The 24505-nt window shown below is 36.1% G+C and overlaps 1 protein-coding gene across 1 annotated transcript in view; it reads right to left on the bottom strand.

Moving 5' to 3' along the window:
• Positions 1 to 24505, bottom strand: part of LOC140241387 (uncharacterized) — a 79340-nt gene that overhangs the window by 1277 nt on the left and 53558 nt on the right. The window contains exon 11 of the mRNA XM_072321118.1: positions 6172 to 6261. Within this exon, the coding sequence (XP_072177219.1) occupies positions 6172 to 6261 (90 nt within the window). The remainder of the gene's footprint in view (positions 1 to 6171; positions 6262 to 24505) is intronic.

The following is a 24505-nucleotide window of genomic DNA, read 5'->3' as shown; positions in this document are numbered from 1 at the left end:
TTGCCATGTGTGCCAGGTAGTTGGCAAGCCAAACCAGAAGATTCCCCTGTCCCTTTGAGGCCTATTCCAGCCTTGGATGAACCATCTAGTTGGGTCATTGTGGATTTATTCGGTCCTGTTCCAAGGACAAAGTAGGACAATCAGTATTTGCTGACAATGATGTGTGCATCTACCTGCCTCCCCGAGGCAATTCCATTACGGACAATTACTGCCAAGAATGTCAGTAAAGTTCTTGTGAAGTTCTTTACAATGGTAGGACTTCACAAGTGTGTGCAGTCAGACCGAGGGTCTCATTTCACCTCGAAAATCTTCCGACAGGTGATGAGTGAGTTACATGTAGAATGGTATAGGAACACAAGTGCTTACCATCCACAGAGCCAGGGAGCTCTTGAACGCTTTCATCAAACCTAGAAGAATACATGATGTGTGTGTATTGCAGTGAGTAAGAGAAAGAGTGGGATGAGGGTACAGTGCACTCCCGTTATAACGAAATGCTCGGGACCGGCAGTTTTCTTTCGTTATAACGAAATTTCGTTATAACCGAACAAATACAATATATAACGAAAACAAGGAAACCACGCATATATATCATATTCTGTTTGCTGAATACTCGTCATTCACTGGAAAGCTATGTGAAATGGGAAGGGATTATTTTATTACAATATTAAACGCAAGTTCCCCTCAGAAACTGTGCATGACACAAGGAGCGAACACACAGTGATGTGAAGCATTCGCCCGTGCAGAGACACTACAAATGCTTTTTCCGCTAGGTATTTTCGAAAGCAATTCGCATTTCGTTATAACGGAGCAAATTTCTTTTGTTTTTCTTTGTCAGTGGCACTCGGAAAACACTTCGTTATATCGAAAATTTCGTTATAACCGTGTTCGTTATAAGCGAATTTTGTACCATAGGCTTTAATGGTGTTAATTTTGGGACCAGAAGTTTTACTTCGTTATAACGAAATTTCGTTATAACCGTGTTCGTTGTAACGGGAGTGCACTGTATTCCTCTACTCTTGTTTGCAGTTTGAGAATCAGCCAAGGAATCTCTTTGATTCAGTCCTTTCGAGCTGGTCTTTGGCCATTCAGTTCATGGTCCCGTGAAGATCATGCAAGAAAAGCTCTTGGCTGTGCCGGAGTCCAACCTACGTATTTGGATTATGCGTGTAAGTTCAAGGATAGACTTTCTTGTACTTGTGAACTATCTGCATGTCATCTGAAAAATAAGCTCGGTCTAACATTGAGAGACTCTTTGATCGTAAGGTCAAAGAAAGGTATTTCGAACCTGGTTCAAAAGTTCTGGTGTTGCTTCCACTTCAAGGAGATGCCTTGAAGGTTAGGTATCCAAGGCCATATGTGGTCTAGAAAAGGGTGAGTGATGTCAACTACTTCATCTTGACACCTGATAGGAGGAAAAGGAGAAGACTGTGTCATGTCAACATGCTAAAGGAGTATGTTGAAAAGGCAGAAGAGGCTAAAGACAAGCCTGTTGCCACAGGTGGAGTTGGTTGCGAGGTGGATGATGAAGACAGTGAGAGTGACAATGTGGAAATTCCACAGTTGATGTTGAAGAACTCGGAGGTCTTAGCAAATCTATCTGAAACATTATCTCATCTTCTAGGAGCAGAGAGAGCTCAGGTGATGGATTTAGTCCATGAATATGAACACCACTTCAGTGCCATACCAGGGCGTACCAGTGTGGTGGTGCATGATATTGATGTGGGGGATTCCTCCACAGTCAAGCAACACCCATATCGTGTAAATTCATTGAAAATGGATGTTCTGAGGAAGGAAGTTCAATATATGCTTGAACATGACCCTATTGAGCCTAGTACAAGTGGATGGAGTTTTCCCTGTGTGTTGGTTCCAAAGCAGGATGCCTCTGCCACAATGCATGGTTCTCTTAATAGGTCTATAGTACGTCTTGACAATGTGTGGTGACAGTTTATCATAATCAGTAAAATATAAAAATGACAGGTTTGTCAGAAATGTCTTGAACGTTCACTTTCCTTGAACTAGATTTAATCGGATGAATGGCTATATTGTCTACGAGTGCAGGTATTTGGGTAATTGGGGATTTTTATGTGACTTTTGACCCTTATACGTTAATGCACTGAGTACTTTCTCAGGTATGGAGAAAAAGTGTAATTTCAGAATGAAACATTGAAATAATAGCATTTTAACCTGGCCTTTGACCCTTGACCTTTGACCCTATAGACCTAGAATTCCCAGGAGAATCACTGTCAGGTAGAACATGCATAGATATGTACTTAGTTTCATGATGATACCTTGAGTTACTTTCTAGATATGGAGGAAGAAGTAATATCTAGTACTTTTGCTCGACCTTTGACCTTTTGGCAAGAAACTTCCCAGACAATCTCTGTTGGGTAATACATGTATTATGTTTCACCAAAAATGCTGCAGACATTGCATTAATATGAGGGGAAATAGTGAAATTTTGATGAGTCGACCTTGACCTCTGACCTTTGACCCATGACCCCAAAATTCCCTAGATAATCACTGCCAGTCAGTACATCATATACGAAGTTCCATGAAGATACCTCAAACCATTTTCAAGATAGGGAGAAAAAAGTGATATTTTAACATTTTCACTTGACCTTTGACCTTTAACCTCATAACCCGAAACTCTCTCTGGAAAATTGGATGTGATGGTACATGTATACACTAAGTTTCGAGAAAATATCTTCAGACATTGCATAGATTTTGAGTATTTGACTTTCACCTTTTGACCTTTGACCTCAAACATGTTCACCCAAAAATTGACAGGCACAACTTCACTCACTCATACATATATATGCCAAGTTTCATTAGGATACCTCAAACGTTTTTTTAGTTACGCTGTCCACAAAATTGATTACGAACAGAAGGATGGATGGACAGACAGATGGACACCCGAAAACATAATGCCTCCAGTGACACTTTGTGGCGGAGGCATAAAAAGCACGAGTGGTTTGGTTTTAAAGTTTTGCATGTACAACAACTACCATCACCACTACATACACATAAACAATTATGCCTGTCAATATCTTTCAGAAATTATGCATTTTTTTTTTGTGAGCTATTTTTCCATAGAGAACTAGAATTTCTCAAGCCACCATCTCTTACCTGAGAGTTGAAAATTTGATGTATTAACTGTTTCTATCTTTTGTGGGTTTTTTTTTTCCATATTGTAGATCAAGATAGCGAGTCATGCAACACCATTTTATTTCTTGAAAATCTAAGGATAAAGAATTTGAATGAGTCATTTTCATTCAAAATTGTTAAAATGTATATGAATTTGGCTAAAACTGAACACTTCATGAAACTCATTGATTCCACAATTCATAGAACACAGTAAAAGGGCATTTTCCTGGTTTCTTTATCAATCAAGTAGTGGAATTTCATCTACTTGAACATAAACTCAGTAAAATACACTCATATCCTCCTTGACAATCTATGCTGATTTCCATACAGAAGCTTTGATACAAAGCAGCACATATGAAACTAGAAAAGCACTCTGAGAGCGCACACCTCCACCAAGCAGCTACTTTCCACCGATGATCTTGCTTTTCCCAAAGAGATTTTTCTCTTCTCCATCACTGGGGAAAAGCTCTTTGGGTTGTTCAATAGAGATCAGTGATTTCCACCCATGGGTATACATGCTGAAATATCGCCTGATTTCCCAATATAGAAGCCTTTGTTACATCATAAACCCTCAGCTGCACGGCCCGCCTTGCCCTAGCAGAAACTAGAGCACGCACTTTAGTGCACGTTTGAAAACCTCAAAAATGCGCAGCTTGAACTCCCAAGTTCATTGACCCTACCTGTCAAAATATCAAAAATCCTTCATAAATTCCCCCAAAATTCTTGGATCACTACCAAAATTTAATCATTTGTTACTTGTGTCATTCTCAAACTTTCCTGTAAGTTTCATCTAAATCATCTTTTTGAAGTATTTTGTACACAGACAAACAAACAAACAAACAAACCAATGGTCATGAAAACATAACCTCCTCCCTATCTTCTCCTATAAGAGGAAATCATGTATAGGCAAAGTGCTTGAAAAACAAGAAAAATATTTGTTTAAAAAATAATAATAATAACAAAATAAAAAATATCCAGCTCTTTAAAAAGTATGGTTGGTGTGTAATTCTGTACTAGGGTAAATATAAATAAAATGCATCACTTGCATTAGGGTCACTGGGCATAGCCATGCTCAACTCTGTAAAGCAGTAGATAGCACCATTTCACTGATCTCTCTGACTATGCTGAGGAAAAGAGAGAAAAAAAAAGAAATTATTCTAGGCAAGACTTATGTGCATTACAGGGGGCATTGTATGATGCATTTTGTCAGATATTTTGTTTTTCTGACAAACTGTTGTAAGCTGCTGAAATCCTTGCATCTGACTGGCTGGGAGCAAATTTGTCGGACAAAACGCTCCATGAAATGCCTCCCAGGAAATCTCTCCCTTACAGGAAGTCTCTACCAGCAAAATGGACCTTCACGCATATGGCTGTGTGAACAAGTCCCCACTGCTCATGCATTCTCATTGCATGAGATAGTGTGTGGTAGTAAGTCCCATTTGCTGTTACTGGCAAGTGTTCAAAACACATTCAGTTCCATATTGACACACTCTTCCATAGAGTTGACAGTGTGATGAAGCAGTCCATATCCAAAAATATTCCAGGCTAACACTGCTGGTGTAGCATGGCAGAATCATCTCCACTACGGCTTTTCTCAGTTTGATGCTACGTCAGGAAGAGTATCTGCATAAAAAGCAGAAGATATATTGAAAGGCAACAAAAATCAGAAACGTTAGGAGTGCTGGTTCCTGGTGCTGAAACTGACATGCAATGGCCGAAATATCTAGAACTAAATTTTTCAGTAGATACTGATATCCCAATGCCTTTCACAATCTTCACTGCTATTTCCATTCCATTATCATTGTACTAAACCTCCACTACTCTTTCTGTGACTGTTACAGCATGCATTGTGTGGAATTGTATTGTAGAATTATTGAAACTTCTACTGGTATTGCAATCGATATGATTGCTACTGCAACTACTATTTGTCATATAAACAACAGTATGCAATATTTATTCATTGTAAGGAATGATCATCTTCTGCAACATCAGATGATACTTCCAATAGTGATTTGCAGGAAGATATTAAAGACAGCATGGTGTTTTAATCTGATACTGACATTGGTAATGGCAATGAAAACTGTTACAGCAATGCCTAATTTCCACAAAACATCCATGGGGAATCTAACACCTTTGCATTTAAGATGATTATAGATTGACAATAATGGAATAACAACACTGGAAATTACAGTTTTTAAGTAACAGAGGAAGGAAGGTCTTAACACTCATTATACACACTATACATGTACACACTTTAGGGTTAGTTTCACATTCACATTCAAAACGACTTATTCCTCCAGGGATTTCTTCTGCTGTATCTTTTTAAGTGAAAATGAATAGGGTTTCAAGGAAGAGCATACCTCACAGAAAGACTTCAATTTTTTCCTTGAATAATACTTTACGAAAGTTAAGCCTAAATTGATGGATAGAAAGCAAAATACTTTTATTCTCTGTGAACTGAATCTGGTTTCCACTTGATTATAAAGGAAGGTATCACACTTTATAATAAGAACAATGATAATCACATTTTAATATGTGCCTCACTCTTAATGCAACAGTCAGAACATTACCACACTTGACCTTTCAATAATCCCTACTAAATTAATTACTTTATAACTGTGACATAATCACCAGAAATTGTGCACAAAAGAGATTTATCTATTTATTTATGCATTAAATGGCACATGGATGTCTCTTTAGCAAAGAAGAAATCACTGAAGTAGAACTATGAGACAGTCATCTATGAACAATGTTAAATTGTACTACTTAATTAAATTTAATGTATTGGTATGACATGTCTAGTTAAGACGTTTGGAAAAGAAAAATATACAATACTAAAGGGAAAGTCTGTCTCCTGTCCAGACTTGGGTTACTTCAATAGCTATTACAAAAGTGCACCTGAATTCCATTACTGTACATGTTTGGTGTGGCAAGAATGAAGTATGTGTTTGTCCTTGAAAGGCTCACAATTAATCCTTGAAGCATACTACCTTGACTTTGTTATTTGAAATGTGTGGGTAAACTCACCATTCGATATACACCATCAAGTTGTGATTGGAGGTTTGAACCTATGAGCTTCAGGTTCTGATGATCACTCTCCATTTTGTGTAAAGTATCCTATAGAGTAGTGGATGAAAAAGATATTATGGCTGGATTTTTGTGCTTTTGAATATTTTGATATAGAAATCATGACATAATGCTATGAGCAATTCAAACTGTAGTTTATGTAAATAATCTGCCCGTGGTAGTGGATGATCTTTCAAAAGAAACTCTTTCCTTGAAGTTTAAAGACTATATACCTTGTACATATCACATTGAAAGCCTTTTCAATTTCTGTAAAATTTCATCCCTGGACTAAACTTCAAGCAATTCAGCAATTAACCAATAACAATGAGTGCATTCCTTAACATTAATTCACTCTGTAACAATTTCTCAGAGTTCATCCTCCTCACACTCAAATTAAGACCCATATTCTATTGGATAGATTACACTTTTTGGCCTATAAAGTGAAAATGAAACTTCATTGACTACTACTAGTGGTTCAACAGTCTGAAATGAGAGTAGGAAGACAAACATTTTTTTTTCTTGCATATGCTAACATATGACGAAGAATGTGTCGAAGTGAAAAAAAGTCAGTACATATGCCACCATTGTTGATAAAATCAGCAATAATCTATCTCATAGGCAACTCCAGTACTTCAGTGTGTCTGTACTACAGGAAAATGCTGATAAAGGCATGAAAATTGATGGCAATGCATAGCCAACATCCTGAGAAAATGGCAATATACACAGTTGACCAATGGCTGTTTCACATAATTTTTTAAACCTAGAAAAAAAAAGGTACACACAAAAAAAATGAATGCATAAATATTTTGTTTTCAAAGCAGTTCGAGTCAAAATTTATCTGTAAAACATCAGGATGATGATGAAACAACCTACTATCCAGACCATGCAGACATTATTTAGCCACAATCATTGCTTGATAATGCAATAAAGCAGACTCCTTTTTGACTTTTGATGACCCATTAAAAAATAGGGGGAGCTCAATGATTGGATTTCCAGAAAGAGACTTACCAGTCTCTCGTGGAGAGAGCCATCCTACGTCAGCAAAGCTCAATATATATTCCATGCATACTTCCAATCATTGGTCTGTGAATTGACCAGTTGCGTGCCCATGTAGAAGGCAAGCTAATCTGCCATTGGGTCTTAAAGATGACACAAAATCACTTTCATTTCTGATTTAAAAATTGGGTGATAATTTCCTCTCTTTTTTTTTTAAAGTAATGTCATGAAATGTGCTAGCCACAGATTATAACTTGAGTAGTTTTTAATGACTTCAGAAACATCTCATTTTTTGAGTGACACATTTAAGGAGCAGCATGAGCAGCATATGTCTGCATGTTATGCATGTGATTCAGTGAAAGATAAGGACTCAATTTCACGGAAAGATCATCCAGTAGAAGATGTTTATGATGTAACTAGTTCTGCAAAAATAAGAATTCGCAAACACACACACAAGTATGAAAAAAGGCACTTGCTGTAAAAAAAAAAAAGACAAAAAAGAAAAAAAGTTAAATTGATGATGAACACTGGCAAGGCTTACTGATACTTAATAATGGAATGTGTGTGCAATTTGATGGCTGATTAGTTTCATGTCTTAAACTTTTGCGAAAAACAGCATTACATCTGTCGCTTCACAATTATTCCGAATGTAGGGAAAGATCCAATATACAGAGGAGAGACACGACTGGACTTCAAACTCATGGTGATTTCAAAAGCTTGTTTGAACTTGGTCTCTGCTTAATTGAAGATGATGATGAGGGAGCTCGTCAAAATCCATTTACACTCCACAAAGAGGCCCAAGTCAAGGCCAGCAAGGGAATGAGGGGGAGGCAATGACTCCAGGGAGGCAAATTATGGCAAAAACACACCAGCACTTTGAATTAGTCATGAGGTATGGGCAAGGAGTGGGCATAAGTAACAGTTTGTGCCATATGATACATGCCCTGTTACAACTAGATGCCAAGGAAACATGTCACATGTCCAATAACTGTAATATGATATAAATGTTTGTGCGTAAAATTTGAAATGGTCAATTTCAAGAATTGCTTCCAGAAGACAATGCAGAAGTGATTTTGAAAAGAAAGGCTTCTTTTTTTTTATCTGGCTTCTCACATAAACCTTTCTTTTTAAACAGAAATGAAGTGTTTTCCTTTGCTGTGATGATGCTCTTAGTCATGTTGTATTACAGTGATATGTGATCTTTTCTATTTTTCCCAATTACAATAATGATATATAGTAATCATGATAATATGTGTATCACCATTACCTTCAACCCACCCCCTCCCCCAACATTTTAGTATGTGAACATCTCTCTTTCACCTGTAAAGAAATTTGCTCAATGCCATTCTGGGCAAGTAGTTACACTTTGAAATATCCTGACTTACATTTGTTTCAAGTCCCCAGCCCCCCCCCCCCCCCAAAAAAAAAAAAATATATATATATATATATATGAAAAAGGTGTTGAGTAAAAAAATTCTGTATAAACTTAAAACATGTCATTTTGTGGGTGGATTATATTCTATGACTTTTTACTTAATTAAATGCAGTCACCATTGATTAATGAAATGGAAATTTTATTCACACAACCATACTTGATTTGCCAGGATTATGCAGAACTTTCTACAGATCTGTCAGGTCTCAAGCATCAGGCATGAGACTTATATGCCTCAGGGGTCCTTTTCACCCTCACACACCTGATAAGCCTGATAAGCATTTTCTTAAAACACACACATACGCACACACACACACACAAACAAACAAACCAAATATAAAAAACAACTAATTTTCAACTATACAAAAAAAGTTCCACTCTGTGACAATACATATTTTTTTTTAATCAGAATGAGCCAAAATATTATATTTAGTATGCATCAGATCGCCTGATATAAAGCATAACCCGTTGAAGATAAGTCCCGAGTATTCAGGCAAGTGTCTATGGGCATTGCATGTTGTAGCAACCCTCAAAGGGTTAAAAATGCTTATCTCCTGATGGCCAAAAAATCTCATGTCTGTAGTTGCTCTCCAATCTTAACATCTCTGTTTCTTCTCATACCTACTCCCTTGCAAGTGAATTTAACAGTTTTCACTAGTATAGCCATGTCATGTCTTCAATTCATTAGGTTAAAATGAAGCAAACAAGAAAAGATACAAAAACACCTTGTCTGTTTTTTGGTTGATTATCTTGCAACTAATATTATCACAGAACTATGAATTGAATTGTAAAAATGAAAAAGAGCTAATGTGAAGGTGCCACCAGTGTCATCACCTTTCAATGGAAGATTTGTGATATAATAACATCATCACATCTGCCAATATAAATGTAATCTTTTAAGAAAGTCTGAATGAAACCCCTGCCATTCTTGCGGTGTGACTCCACACCATCAAGCCAACTTGAACATTGTATGGAAATTATGCACTCAAATGCCTTGAATTAGCAATCTACTCTTTCTTCAACTGAAGGAACCAACAAGAATGAGTGCAGAATCAGGTGAAAATGATTAGCACAGCATAACCATGCTGCCTTCTTTATCTTGGTCACATTTGACTACAGACAAGGCAAGTGCCAAAATGTGTCTGACCCATTCGCGTAGAAGAAATAAATGTTTTCCTAAATCTCAGAAGTTCATTGACCCCACCTATGACCTTTGACCGTGTGATGACCTTCAGCTCCCCAGGGGACATTTACCAGCCAAGTTTGGTCACAATTGGACATATGGATGAAAAGTTATGAGCCATGATTGAAACGCACCGTAAAAAATTATCACTGAGCCCTAAAAGTTTGTTGACCCTGTCTGTGACCTTTGACCTTGTGATGACCTTCAACTCCCCAAGGGACATCTACATGTACCATCCAAGTTTGATAACAAACGGACATATACATCAAGAGTTATGAGTCATAATCGAAACGCGCCGTAAAAACTTAATATTGGGCCCTAAAAGTTTGTTGACCCCTGTCTGTGCTCTTTGACCTTGTGGTAACCTTCATGTTTGGAAAAATGTGTAACTTTGAATAACCACTCTTCCCTCCAAGTTTGATTGAAATTAAAGGGCCATTCTCCGAAAAGTGGCGCCAAAGGGCATTTTTGTGTCTCCGCCCTTCTCTAGGCCATAAAGCACGACTTTTTCATCAGGAAACCATTTTTTTAACTTTTATTTATACTAGAGAATATAATGAGTAAAATTAAAATCAATTCAGGTCACAGCACCTCATGAAAAAATTATATTCGACAGCATGACATATGTATATGTTGATTTTACCCATGTCTCCAGCGAACTCTGTGATTATATTTCACGCTCCCGCTCTTTACTGTAATATCAGAACTTTATGTTTTGCTCACTAATTTATAGTGCCTTCAGTGCCTAAATAAAAAAGCATAATGCTTAGCGAAAAAATATTGGTATATTTTTTTCTGCGATCTTAGCGAAGGTGTCTCCAAATCTCCGTAAGATACGTTACTTTTTGTATGACGCCGTAAAAAATATGAAGACAATAAAGCAGTGGTATGTATTTCGGTGTAGTGAATGAAGTCCATTTCAAGATTATATAAATATAAACAGTGTATTCTGAAACTCTATAATAATAAATATATTCAGACACAAAGTTTGCAATTGTGTATGTTACGATAAGCGAAAATAAGATACGTTACTGAAACTTTGCTCTATTACAGAAAAAATATTTTGTTGACAAAGTTATAATGCATTTTTCTTTAAAGCACCATACATTGCTTGTATTCATACACGGGAGTTATGAAAGAAAAGGTTGTTATTTCGTGAAAACATAAGGTTGACCATTAAGGCCGTCAAATACGTTACCGTCAAATACGTTACCGTCATATACGTTACCGCATAAAGTCACAGATATGTATATATAAATATATCTGTGCAAAGTGCATCAACTAGGCGAAACGCTCTTTGCGCTCATTCTTTAATTTTGTAAATGGTTCTCCGCTCTTCAAAGCATGGCGGCCACTTTGAGCGTGATGTTGCATTACATTTAGTACGGAGAGTCTGAGGGAGATGTATATAAGGCTTCTCGCCGTTTGTTATTCGTCCCAGCTACGTGGTTGGTAAGAATTTTCATTTTTGAATATTTATCTATATGACTACTCACAATGACACATTTACGAGTTATTTAATGTTGATGGAACAGTTATACATATTGCGTATGCATGATATTGTTTCATGTGTTGTGATAGCTCGCATGTATGTTAGAATATTACCCAGCAATGGCACGGTAACGTATCTTACCCGACTCGTAACGAATCTTATTGGATGATAATGTCCTGTTCTTACGTACACGACGGCTATATAATATAAGAATATATATATATATATATATATATATATATATATACTATTTATTATTAAACAATGTACATTGATTATAAAACTCCCATGCTGATATTTTCCCTCTCTGTCTGTCTCTCGTGTATTTTAGAAAGGAAAAGACATGGGTAAAACGCTTGCTGAGGTATACAGAAGGCCCACAGAGAGAGAAAGAAAAAGATTGACCCCACGTTTCTAGCAAAGGAGCGGAAAAGACAAATCCAATATCGCGTTCCTGTTTCTGATCACGACATGTCGACTCAGGAAAAAGGAAAATAATGACGTGTTTAAATTTCATTTTTTTTTTCGGAAAACATTTCTTTTTTGAAATGAACAAATTAATGACGTAATCTCCTCACATTTTTCTACACATTTTATTTTCAGACATCCTCAAAATGTCATATATCAGATATCATACAGGATAAAGCTTTCCTTCTATTAATCCAGAATGTATGACATATCTTAATACAAGCGTATGGTTTTTGCCTGTATTCTGCAAAAAAAAGTAAGAATTTCCAAAATATCATGTATAACATATAATGACAAATTATGAGCGGATGACATCAACGACTTGCTCATTAGAATATTCATAAAGACTGGTCAAGAAATGTTTTCTGAAAATGTGAAATTTAGAAATATAATATATTATCTTCTCTACTTGTTACTCGGTATGTATTTTTTTGTTCCTCTTCGTTCTTTAATCATATTAATTTTTGACCCGGATTTTTCCTTAAATACTTGCCACATTATTGTACAGGGACAACGTAATGTTAATTGTCAACTGATGTACGTGGAAGGAGAATATTTACGATTCCTTAATCTAGTTGTTTTGTCTTGGCTCTCTATGAATGTACAAAAATATGAAAATGTGGAATACGTCAATATAGTGTAAGCTTTAATAAATATACCAAAATATTTGAGTAGATGATGAATCAGATGTGTTAATGCAAAGAAGTTTTACTTGAGAGTTGTGTCGGTTACGTTATTACCACCATTACCTTAAGTATTGCTCCGTGGCTTCTTTTTAAAACAAATTTCATGACAGGACATGTGGAAATACATTAATACATTATACAAAGCTTCTGACACCTATACGCAACATGACTACTTGCTGAAAATGAAATCTTTTATACTATTTTAGAAAGTTCTGTTGGGTCTTTTTGTTAGGAGCAGAGCCGAAACACAAGTGGCCCAAGTGAAATAACATTGTATTTATAAGATTAAACTGTCAGCAGTCAAATACGTTACCTTTATACGTTGGAAGTTATATATTTTGTCTGTACACTCGGAGCTAATCAATTTCATCATGTTGTTACAAAATGAATGATGTTGCATATCTAATTATGAGTTAACAGAGGGACAGAGCTACATAATAGGCTGTACATTGTCTATTAGAAATCAAAAGTTTCGGTCATTATATTTGAAACAGAATTAAAATTACGTTTCGAGATAACTTTGTTTGTGTATGTTATCAACTAATAATTTTACTAACAGAACTATGTCAAATAGATTATCCGGGGTTATTATGTTCTAGGTGGCTATGACATTTTGATGTAAGACAATATGCAAGGGTGAGTTTATCATCATGTTACTTTATAAGTCACAGTAACAAAATTTCGTATGGTATAGATGTCTGTCAGATACGTTACCATATCGACATTACCGTATATATCTTCTTTGCACTCGTATAGGTATGCATGAATTTGATGATATTGTTCCCCCTTAATAATGTCAGATATCTAATCAATGAGTTAATAGAAGGGAATGGACTATTATACATTTTAAATCAAATTTCAGTCACACATTTCAAACAGAACATGCATGTTATTGCGTTGATTTTGTTTAATGCATACACATTGTTATAATGCTATTGAAGAATATATGACTTTGTATTACTGAGCAGTGTTAAGACTATATTAACTAGGGTTATAAATATGAATGTTCAAGGTTGAAAATTCATTTGGGTGTAAGATATAATGCAAGATTGAGTTTATCGTCATCTTGAGATAGAAATCACAGTAACGAAATTTTGTGGAATCGAAGTATGTCAGATACGTTACCATTTTTCTCTTTCCTTGTGATTCAAAATGTATAAAATCTGCTGTAAAGTTTGTTTGCAATTAGCTTTCTTTGATAATTTCAGTACTTATGTATGATTTTCATTACTGTTTCAAAGCAATATAAGATCAAAGTGTATTAGAGATATTAATTGCAATTTATGGTTGTGTATTTTCTACGAAAAAATATATATATTTTTGAGCTGATTTTGACTTACAGGCTTCAAACGTCAATCGTTTTTTACATCTGGACCGATCAAAGTTCAAGAATTACTTTTTAATCATGTGCGCATATTAGTTACGTTTACATTGAAATAGATATTTACATTAATGGTCCACAGAGGATACTTCCACAGCCATTTTCTTGTCTAAAGCCTAATGGTAACGTATCTGACGGGTGGTAAAAACTATGAAAAAATGTGTTCAAGTTCAATGCTATTTCTTGAAAAATGTGTTGGTGTCAAAAATCACCCGTTGGTTGTTATGTGTTCTCAAAGTATTAAAGTTTCTGAATTCAAATGAGTTTCACGACTTTTTTAATGTCGAAATTTTATAGTTTGTCCAACCCTGTTGGTGCCCTTTTGTGGAGAACGGCCCTAAAGTCCTCAGTAGAGAGTTATTCAAGGTTTTGTAGCGTTACGGACAGACGACAGACGCCGCAAGCGATCCCTTAGTCTCCCCGCACCTCCGGTGGGCTCAACAAAAATCAAGAATTCACACATAACAGGACAGAACATTCTGACGGTTTAGTGCTTAGCTGTCTGTTTTTATCCTCTTTATTTGCTCCATACACACTGCCCAGTTCAGACTTCTCTTACATAATATTCATAATCCACCATCACTTTGCTTCATGTTCTGTCAAGCCATACGTTTTACCTTTACTCAAGAATATTCCTACCTACCTTAGTTATCATCTCAGCAGTTATCATATGACACAGAATGTGATCACCCTTGTTAAGACAAGACATTAAGTTATTTAAGAAAATCATGCTTCTAGAATTCCATTAAAAATATTGTTACTTCATTAAACTAATGTCATTACTGTCATCTTTTCTTGACAAGATATCATTTGCTTAATTGTTTTGTAGGTCAGAAGACAGATCTACACATATTTTTTCCCTTCTCATGAATGTCTAATGCAGAACAAAATGTTCTATCTAAAGATATCATGCCTTAAAACGGATTTACGGATTTCATCAACATATTTCAAATTAAATTGAAGTGTCATTTCTGTATTAAAATGAAGTACAAAAACGAAAGTGTGTCAATTAGATATGCATGTGAATCAGTGAAAGATCAGGAGTTGATTCCAAAAAGATCAACTTAGAGAGGTTTGGAAGAATTTATCATTTCTGCCCCAGAAACTCCACATAATTTATGGGGTCAGCATGTCATTCCAAGTTTGGCTGTGAAGGCAGTATAATTATGGCTTCATATAAAAACCATAGAGCAGATTGTAAATTACTGCCATCCCAGCAAAACTCTGTGATTTATCCCTTCACTATGGTATTTCTATCTGGATTGATATTACCTGTCCCTTGCTACATATGTGCAAGTATCTTTAGAGATGAAAAAAAAAAAGAATAAAGAGTTTATAAATAAATGAATAAATAAATGAACACACATGTAGGTAGATAGATAGATATATAAACTACTCAAAAAAGTTTGGAAATCTGAGTTTGATGAATGATTGCTCTCTTTATCTCAGTAATAATTGATGCATGCTTGGTAACAACAGAAATATTGTTCAATTTTCCTTAATGTGATATCCTATTTGTTATGATTATAGCTTTAGATTAGATTAGTGCTTTGATATGTGGGGTAAGGTCAAATTTGAAAAGTTGCAAAATTACCCAAGTTTGGTAAGTCACTCAACTTTTTATTTTCTTCCTTGTTGATGAATAAGCTTCCAAATGCCTCTTTTGTTGTTAATCCTGTTGTGTATTAGTTTATAAACATCGACATCAATATGAAGTCAGACAAATGTGTGCACCAGTCAAAGAACAAACAACAAGCAAACATATTGGAAATGGATACTTGCGTGGATACTTGCATTCAATGGAGATACAATTTTCTAAGCACTTTAAAACCACATGTGTGTATTTCTTATTCATGAATATTCATAACTGATAATATTAACGCTTTTTTTTTTCATGCGCAAAGTACCAGTGGCATCTATTGTATGCCAAAAAAAAAAAGTAAAGAAGAGAGTAAGTAAGTCAGAGAGTAAATAACTCACTGCAGTCCTTCATACTAAGCATTACTCTGTGATGTCTTATGGTGAGACTGGCAAAGCTACTGGAGAGCTATGCTCATTTTCTGTCACAGTTGGCATATTCAAAAGCAACAGGTAAGCCATTCATTAATAATTTTCAATCCTATCCTTGGGAACTTGACATATGATAAATGTATATGTGTTTCCAAACGAGATATGAAGTGAAATCAAGAGGAAACGAGAGAAGGGGGGGGGGGGGGTTCTGCTTTCAATGGATTATTGGCTCCTATACTGATATGTTACAATCCTTACAAAACAAAAGTCATTTGGTTGAAACAAAGCACAACTATTTAGAGTATTTACAGAATCTAAGCTCTCTATCTACAACAAGGCAGAGATGTTGAATGTGGCAGGTAAATTTTTGCCCATTTACATTTTGCTGCACAGGAGTTAGGAAACACACAGAATTTATTCAGGGAAAATGCATCTTATGCAAAAGTGGCAAGTCTAGGTTAAACGCTTCCTTTACCAATTTTGTCAGACACACTACTCAGACAGGCATTTTAGCTTAAATAGTTCTGGATGCTCTAAAGATAAACTTCCTGTGACCCTGTTGTCTGACTTAACCCATTCTATACAGGAACCTGGTGGCCTGTGTACTAAATCTATGAACATTTCAGAATTCAGTATGGAATGGGTTAACTACATGTATGAACATCAATCTCCCACACATGACAAATGCAGGGAGGTGATGGTGGTGGTGGTGGGGCGGGGTGGGGGCATTGAAGTTTACACAAGCTTTGATGTACAATGACCATCTGAGTAATGGACAGCCATGAAATAGCCATGGCATGCAGCCCCACAACAACATTGTACATTATCAATACAACTGTACGTCAATCTGAGAATGGTTGGAGGCAAAGGGTTAAAGGACAAGTTCTCATTAATATAAATGTAGATTGAGTGAATGCAGCAATACAACATATCAGTGAAAGTTTGAGGAAATCAGACAATCCATTCAAAAGTTATGAATTTTTAAAGTTTCTGCACAGTCACTGCTACAAGTTGTAGATGAGAAGTCCACTACAGTTCATGATTTCACACATATGTAAAACAACAGAGGGAAAATTAAAACAGAATTTCACAAAGTTTCATTTTATGAAAAAAGCACACAGTCCCTCAACTTGTTACTGATGTATGTTATGGGTAATGTCATTCCCTCTGCCTTTTGAAAGAGGCAAGTAAAATGCTATTTTATTATGTGAAAAGGTGAAAATATGCTGAATCTTTATCTGATCGTATGCATGTGACATCACAAGCTGTAGTAGTCTTCTCATCCAGTGAAGGTGGCACTAAAACTTACAAAAATTTGTAACTTTGAACAGACTGTCCAATATTTCTTAAACTATCACTCATGTGTATACTGATATTGCTGCATTCTCTCAATCCTGATGTATATTAAGGTGAACTTGCCCCTTAAATGAATAAACTTTGCTTTGCGGATTTCCGTCAAACTATCACTCATGTGTATACTGGTATTGCTGTATTTTCTCAATCTTGATCTACATTAAGGTGAACTTGCCCCTTAAATGAATAATCTTTGCTTTGCAGAGGCTGCATGCACCCTAGCAGGTCTTTCCATATTCCTCAATCTCCTCAGAAATGAATAGGAGAGAGGGAGAGGAAAAAAAGAAAGACAGTTTCCACACCTGGTACTTGAGCAATTCACTGTGGGCTCGGCAGGGGTATTGATTTCTAAACATCTTACAGCAACCAGATCAATCACATCAGATTGATTGGGAAAAGGGAGGAAAGGGGATAGGGGGGGAGGTTGAGGGTGAAAGGAATTAGCATCCTCATGACATCACTCCTTATATGACCAATATGGTCACACATGTGGCATTACAAGTTTATAAGTCACAGCCGTTCATCGGCTGAGATATCAACACATGAGGGGGGAACTCCCTTCTTTCAAAATACTGCTAGACATACAATCAGTCCTGATTACCTGGTACATTCCTAGCCCCCCCCCCCCCAAAAAAAAAATAAAAATAAAAAATAAAAATAAAAATCCCTTTTGGGTTTGATAACCTTCCAACATGGTGTGATCCTTCTTATCTTCTGGAATTTTAGATTGACACAAACTACATGTACACAAAAAGGGGCATTTGGTGCAGATTGAGTGAAATAAATCTGGTGATTAGATGAAAATAATGTATTACTATAACAGTATAACATTTGTTATTTCTGTCAGTGTTGTGATGGGTTTCACTTGATGATTATCATTATTAAGAGAATAGATTCAAATTCAAAACTAAATCCATAATCTTTGGTCACTGACAACCACAAAAAAAAGGAAAAAGGACATGAAATATCAGATACTGATTAAAAAGTATGGCGTGTATGTGTATGTCTGCATTGTTGTTGTTGTTTGTTTTTTGTTTTGTTTTGTTTTTTATTGCATGCCCTTGGTATTACAATACCGTAACTCTTGTTGTTACTGTCAGCATTGTTGGGATCCTATGTAATGTTTGCCATCATCATCACAGAAACAAATTCAATTAAAGATCTTTAAACGCTGACAACCACACAAGGGAAAATGATAATTCTCAGATACTGGCTTTGTTTGCTGCATGTCCTCTTTATAACAATACTGTAACTCTTGTTGTTTTTCTCAGTTCTGCTAGGATTTTATGAAATATTTGTATCATTATTATGGAAATAGATTCAAATTCAGAATTCAATTCATAATCTGTGGTCACTGACACCAACATCTCAGGTAATGATACGCCACGATCATTATGGAAATGAACTAATTCAAAATTCAAATTCGAGATCTTTGGTCATTGGCATTTATAGCAAGGTAAAAATATGGGTAACCTCAAAGAATGAGGCCTATCACTTCAGCATAAACCTTCAAGCAACACATGCTTCAGCACACTCCTCACATGTTATGAAACAAGAGACATGGAGAGAAAAGAAGAGAAGGGGGAGATTGGGCATGCAATATTCAAAAGCAGTTTGACAGGAACTGAATATATGATAAATGCATGTACAGTATACATGCACCTTGCCAAGGTGAACCTATCCCACAATACATGAGCATTTGACTACATACTGAGATCTGATGCATGATATTAGATTCTCCAAGGAAGAACCTTCATATGTAAATGAACAGTGACCACAATAAAGTTTACAGTCTCCCCGGGTCAGCAAAGGGTGTCCTTGCTCCTCAGTTACCATTGTTTACTAGCTCCTCTGCACAAGCAAGTGTTAACTCAGTGTTATGGAGAGTTTGAATTTAATGACTTCCATGAACATTTCTATGATCAAATTAGCTTGGAGACAACAACATGATGTCCTTGAAGCCATAAACAATAAGGTGCGGGGGGGGGGGGGGGGGGAGGGGCATATCTAGAGCAACTTCATTAACGTCAAGTTGTCTATGGCTTTTTGTATGGATGTGATATCCAGTGATACTTGGCATTTGCTATTGAATGTGCTGGGCTTGAAAGAACATGACAATCGGTTTGATTCCTTCTACTGGTTATTTCCATGGTGTCTGAATGCAATTACTCTGCCAGAAGATTTTTTTTTTTTCATATCAACAAGCTATAAGGAATTGCACATTTAAAGGAAATGATGAACAGTACATCCAAAACAAAATCCAACACAAAGAAAGCTTGAATGCAAATATCATATTCACAGAATATACAATTACCTACATCAAAATATTCAAACACACTTAAGAAAATAAGATACCATTCACAATGACTTCAATTATTGCATTAAATTATAAAAACAGAATTGTATATTTACTAGACTGTAAGAGTTTGTCAGGGTAATATTGGGGGGGGGGAGCTAAAAGGCAATCACCTTACAGATCTTTATCAAAAGTATATTCTACAACTTTTCCTAAATGCCTAGCATGAATTACTTAACTCTATCATCATGATTTTAGAATATCCCCCCCCCCCCCCCCGCTTTAACGTTGCTTGTAATGTTCTATTAGAATAAAGTGTATTATCTTCTCTCTTTTTTAGCAACAGCCTGCTGACTTTTCCCCCCTCAATCTTAATGAAAGATGAAGCAAAAATATATCATCATGAGTAAATCTTAATAATGATGTCTATGTATCTGCATTATCTGGGCCCCGTTTTAGTGCTCGGTGCTACAGAATTAAACTCTTTATTTTCTGTATAGGCCTACTGAACTCTTAATTAGTATCTATTGACGACTAGCTCTACGTAGGCCTACGCACGTCAGAAAATACTGGTTTCCTCGCATATGGGTTCTGTGGCAAGATATGCATTGCACACAGATGCGGTTCCATTTACTCAGTTACTTAATTGCCCTTGCTGGCGATGGCTTGATTGGCGGGCGGGCGGGCCGAGGCGCCGGGCGCGCAGGCTGGGATTGAGACTGCTGTCTAGGGTGTTTGCGTGCAGCAGTCACGTAAAGCAATGCGTGCCGATCGTGAATTTCATGCAAGGAAAAGACCATAATTACATGAAAGAAATGCAACTAAATGTTAGAGAAAGTGAGCAGTTAACACACAAACATTTGTGACAACACCCCAGCTAGACTAGGAAAGTGTGACAGTCATCTTTCTTCTGTAAATTGCCTTAAAATTGAGTCTACCTAGACTGTCTCTACTTAGAGTTAATATCTTATCAACTGTAAAGTTATCATGGATTTGGAGCGGTTGAGAAAACTTTGATGTTGATTTGGGAGGAAGTTGGGGTTGATTTCAACTCTGGGTCTCTTGACAAAACGGACTTGAAGTTTATTTGGAAGTTAATCATAGATTAAGTGGACTTAGTGACTGGGATGAGGAATAATAATGTTTTCAAAATCTATAACAAATCGCAATGAACAAGGATGATGACATGGTAGCCTCACCATAAGAATGCATGAGTTGGGGCTCAAGGAAGCAGAACAAAAGAAGAAGGTATGCATAGATTCTACACAGGTGAACTTGTTAAGCAAGTGGTATTGTAATGGAATTACATTGCTACATTTCTGAAATATGTGAGGCTCATATGTCATCAACACTGTTCAGTGTAATTTGTTTAAGATTTTCAGATTATTGGTTTCTCTGCTCAAGGGCCACAATAAATTCCACAAGTCTATACGTGGATCTGTTGATTTATGTACTACATGATGTGAAATTATGAAAATCGTCTGGAATGCCCCTTTAAACAATGTTGCAGATAAAAAATGAGCTTAAGCCTTCCCATATCAAATTAATCAAGTATTGCAAAAACCTAATCTAGCTTCACACTAACCTTGCTTGGCAGTTTAAAATTGAAATCCTTTGTGAGCTTTACTATCTATATTCTTTAGTCTATTATCATTATCTTTTTTTTAGTCTTTCAATAGCTGAGTTTGGATCTACATTGAATTTGTGATGACAGAGATCAAGTTGAGTCTATTGCTGTATGACTCTGCAGTAGAAGTAGCTCTAAATTTAGGCTTGCTTGTTTTTCATGATCTCAGTTAGATGTGGACTCATTTTGGAAGAAAGTAGGCCTTGATTTGGTGTACTTGGTAGTAGAAGTATTGCTGCTACTACTACATCTACTGCTCAAGGGTCTATTCAAGGCATGACTAAGACTCAATACTGATAATGGATTATGCATAACCACGGAGTGAAACAAAGTAATTTTTTTTCATAATATGAAGAGTAAAGAAATAGATAACAAATTGATCAGATTAATTTACCATTTAAAGTATCAATATCAAACTAAATATATTTGTTTTAGCAATTACTGCAAATGTCATAGCCAGTTTGTTTAATGCACTCCCTGCAAATGCTCTAATACGTACATCCCTTTACAGATTTAAGAAACTATGCAGAGCCTTATATCGTCGGTGGGGTGACAAAACCTCGTATCTCAATTTTTTTAGATTTTGAGTTTTTTGCATAATTTTGTACCTAATGGCCTACCGCACCATCTGATAAACCTATGGAACGCCATTCTGCCTTTGTTTTTTCAAAAAACGCCTTGAAATTAAACCTCGTAATTTTAACCCACGTCGAAGCTGCACTGACAAAACCTCGTAACATAAGATACGCAATTCCTTCCCCCTATGTCTCCAAATCTGTTCTAACAAAACCTCGTATCTCCACACCAACTTCGACCCATATTGGGTTACAAGGTTTATGCAAATAGGAAATGCAAAAATGCGCTGATAATACCTCGTATCTCAATTGCAAATTTCGTTGATTCGAGTTACGCGATATTATTACTTGCCGTGATTCCAAAAATGCGCATTGACAAAACGCGTATCTCATACATTTAGCGCGAAATATTTTTGCGCACGCTTTCTTATTTATCATTTTATGGAATTGGAAGTCGATGTTATATCGACTTCTGTGCTCTCCCATTGAACAGTTTATAGGAAGGAAGACGCAACAGCCATCACGAACCAAGGTACCAAAAAACTACCAAATCTTAAATTACTTTTCTTATACCGGTACTGCGTTTCATAATTAATTATGTAAGGGAGTTTAGCGGAACTTCTAATTAGAGACTGTATCATTGTAAAATATCATTATAAAATTCTGAAATTAGATTTAACTTTTTGTTATTATTCATGAAGGTAGGCAAAGTTAGTTCTGCCTGTGTAGGCTGTGAGAGTAAATTAACTGTGATCGGTGTGTCGCTCTGTGCGTGTGTGTGTGTGTGTGTGTGAGTGTTTTGAGTCATGAGTGTTCCTAATTTAGTTTTCATGTTCGGGGAGAGTTGAACTTGAACTTTATGTCAGACTGGTCAAAACCTTGTTAGAAATTAGAGAGTGCAGATGTCATGACTCAGAACTTAATTTGGTTTTAGTAGGTCTAGTCTAACTTACAGTAAAATTAGGCAATTTGATGCTTTATTAGGGCGTTGATCGTTAGTTTAATATAGAGACCTAACAGTCAGATCTAACTAGATCTAAATGTAAATCTAACTTGAATTATTCTAAAACTACATGTAGTATAAGGTCAAACTTAGTCTATGTAAGTTAGTAGATCTTCCAATCTTTGGCATACAGGTACGTGCCAAGACAAAGAGTTCCAAGTATGGCCTGTACGTCTTCCCTGTTAGGGTTAGCTATCTTTTAGCATATTTTCGTACATGAAGCTCATGTTATTATTAAATATCGGTTTAGCTAAGCCTAAGTTATTAAGTAAGGCGTAGAACTTAAGTAGCATGTAAATCTAGACCTTTCTAAGCTGATCGTTTCAAGCTTATCGGTCCTAGCTGCATGTGTAATAAAGCTAGACTATCATACATTAATTATCTTGCCAGCATAGAGTTCATCTTTGACTTTGTATTTTCTATGACTATGTAATCTTTGTAATCATTCTAATGTCAATTTATATTACTTTTATTAGTCTAGATCTATATTTGCAGAGTACCGGTACTCTGACATTTATAGATTAATTTCACTATCACTTTGGGTACACTATTTTAATTTAGTGATAGACTCTAGGTCTAAATAACTTTTTTTTTGCATAAAATAATTCGGTTAGATTCAGAAATTGAGCACATCGTACTGATAATGGTTGTACTAGACCGCATTTTGATCTACCCACTGTGACAAGCACCAGACCATATTTTGGTCTAAAGTTAGACGATGACGGGTTAAACGTAACATTCAGGAAGGTCTACATTCATAACTTTTACGTGCACGGGACCGCTTTTATCATTATCATTAATACTAGTTAGATCTGTAATGTTGTATTTGTTTTGGTGGGGGGGGGGGGGGTGCACGCATTACTTTTGGATCCGTTAATCAAAGTTCTGTCCAGACTCCATCTGCCCTGAATACCTCGCGGAAGTGGGGGGGGGGGGGGGAAGGAGGGGATAATGGTTGACTATATAATTGCCGAAATCTGTTCTACATAGAATAATTTTTAGTAATGCTTTAACGTTATGTGTGTTTTTAGTACTTGGACAAAAATAATGGACGGCCAAATCCCCATATGAAAAATTGAGAAATAAGAAATGACAAAATAAAATCGGTAAGATCTGACAAAATTGTGGTCGGTTTTCTTTCCGAGTTTATAAATTTACCGAACATTTGGAAATTTACCCTAATTCTTCCATCAACATTTATGTATTTGTTTATCCTTTATTTTTTTATGTATTCATTATTATTATTTTTTTTTTTTTTGGGGGGGGGGGGAAGAGCCAAGGTGCCGGGTAGGGGGGATGGGATGCCCTTTCCTTGTTTTCTATGCTTCATTTTGACAACCTATTCCATTTATTCACTTGCAGGAAAATGCATAAACTCACGCGAGGGTGGCAAATTCTTGAGCTTAGTAAGAAACAGACAAAAAAGTCAAGAAAATGAACAAGCTAAAGTCGAAAGAACCCAGGAACCAATCATTCCAATGGACACAGAAGAATCACAACAGGACTACTGGGAGGACTCCGATGATGACGCCCGTGATTTGAAGGCCCAAGAGGTGTTCCTTGACATTATTCAAGGGAGGTCAACATTTGGTAAGAATTGGAACAATGGAAAGTAGAAAAAAAATAATGTGAATAGATGATTCTGTCTTTGTTTTTTCCTTTTTAAAGGTAAGCAGGAATACTGACAGTAGGTCAATTCACTTTGAAATTGTGCATTAAAATATTGTACTATCGCAATGAAGATGAAATACGGATACACAACAAAGCTGTTGGGAATAGGGGAACATGAATTT

This window comes from Diadema setosum, chromosome 18, assembly GCF_964275005.1.
Source record: "Diadema setosum chromosome 18, eeDiaSeto1, whole genome shotgun sequence".
Lineage (NCBI taxonomy): Eukaryota > Metazoa > Echinodermata > Echinoidea > Diadematoida > Diadematidae > Diadema > Diadema setosum.
The sequence above is the reverse complement of the archived record's forward strand: the minus strand, read 5'-3'. Positions and strand labels throughout refer to the sequence as shown.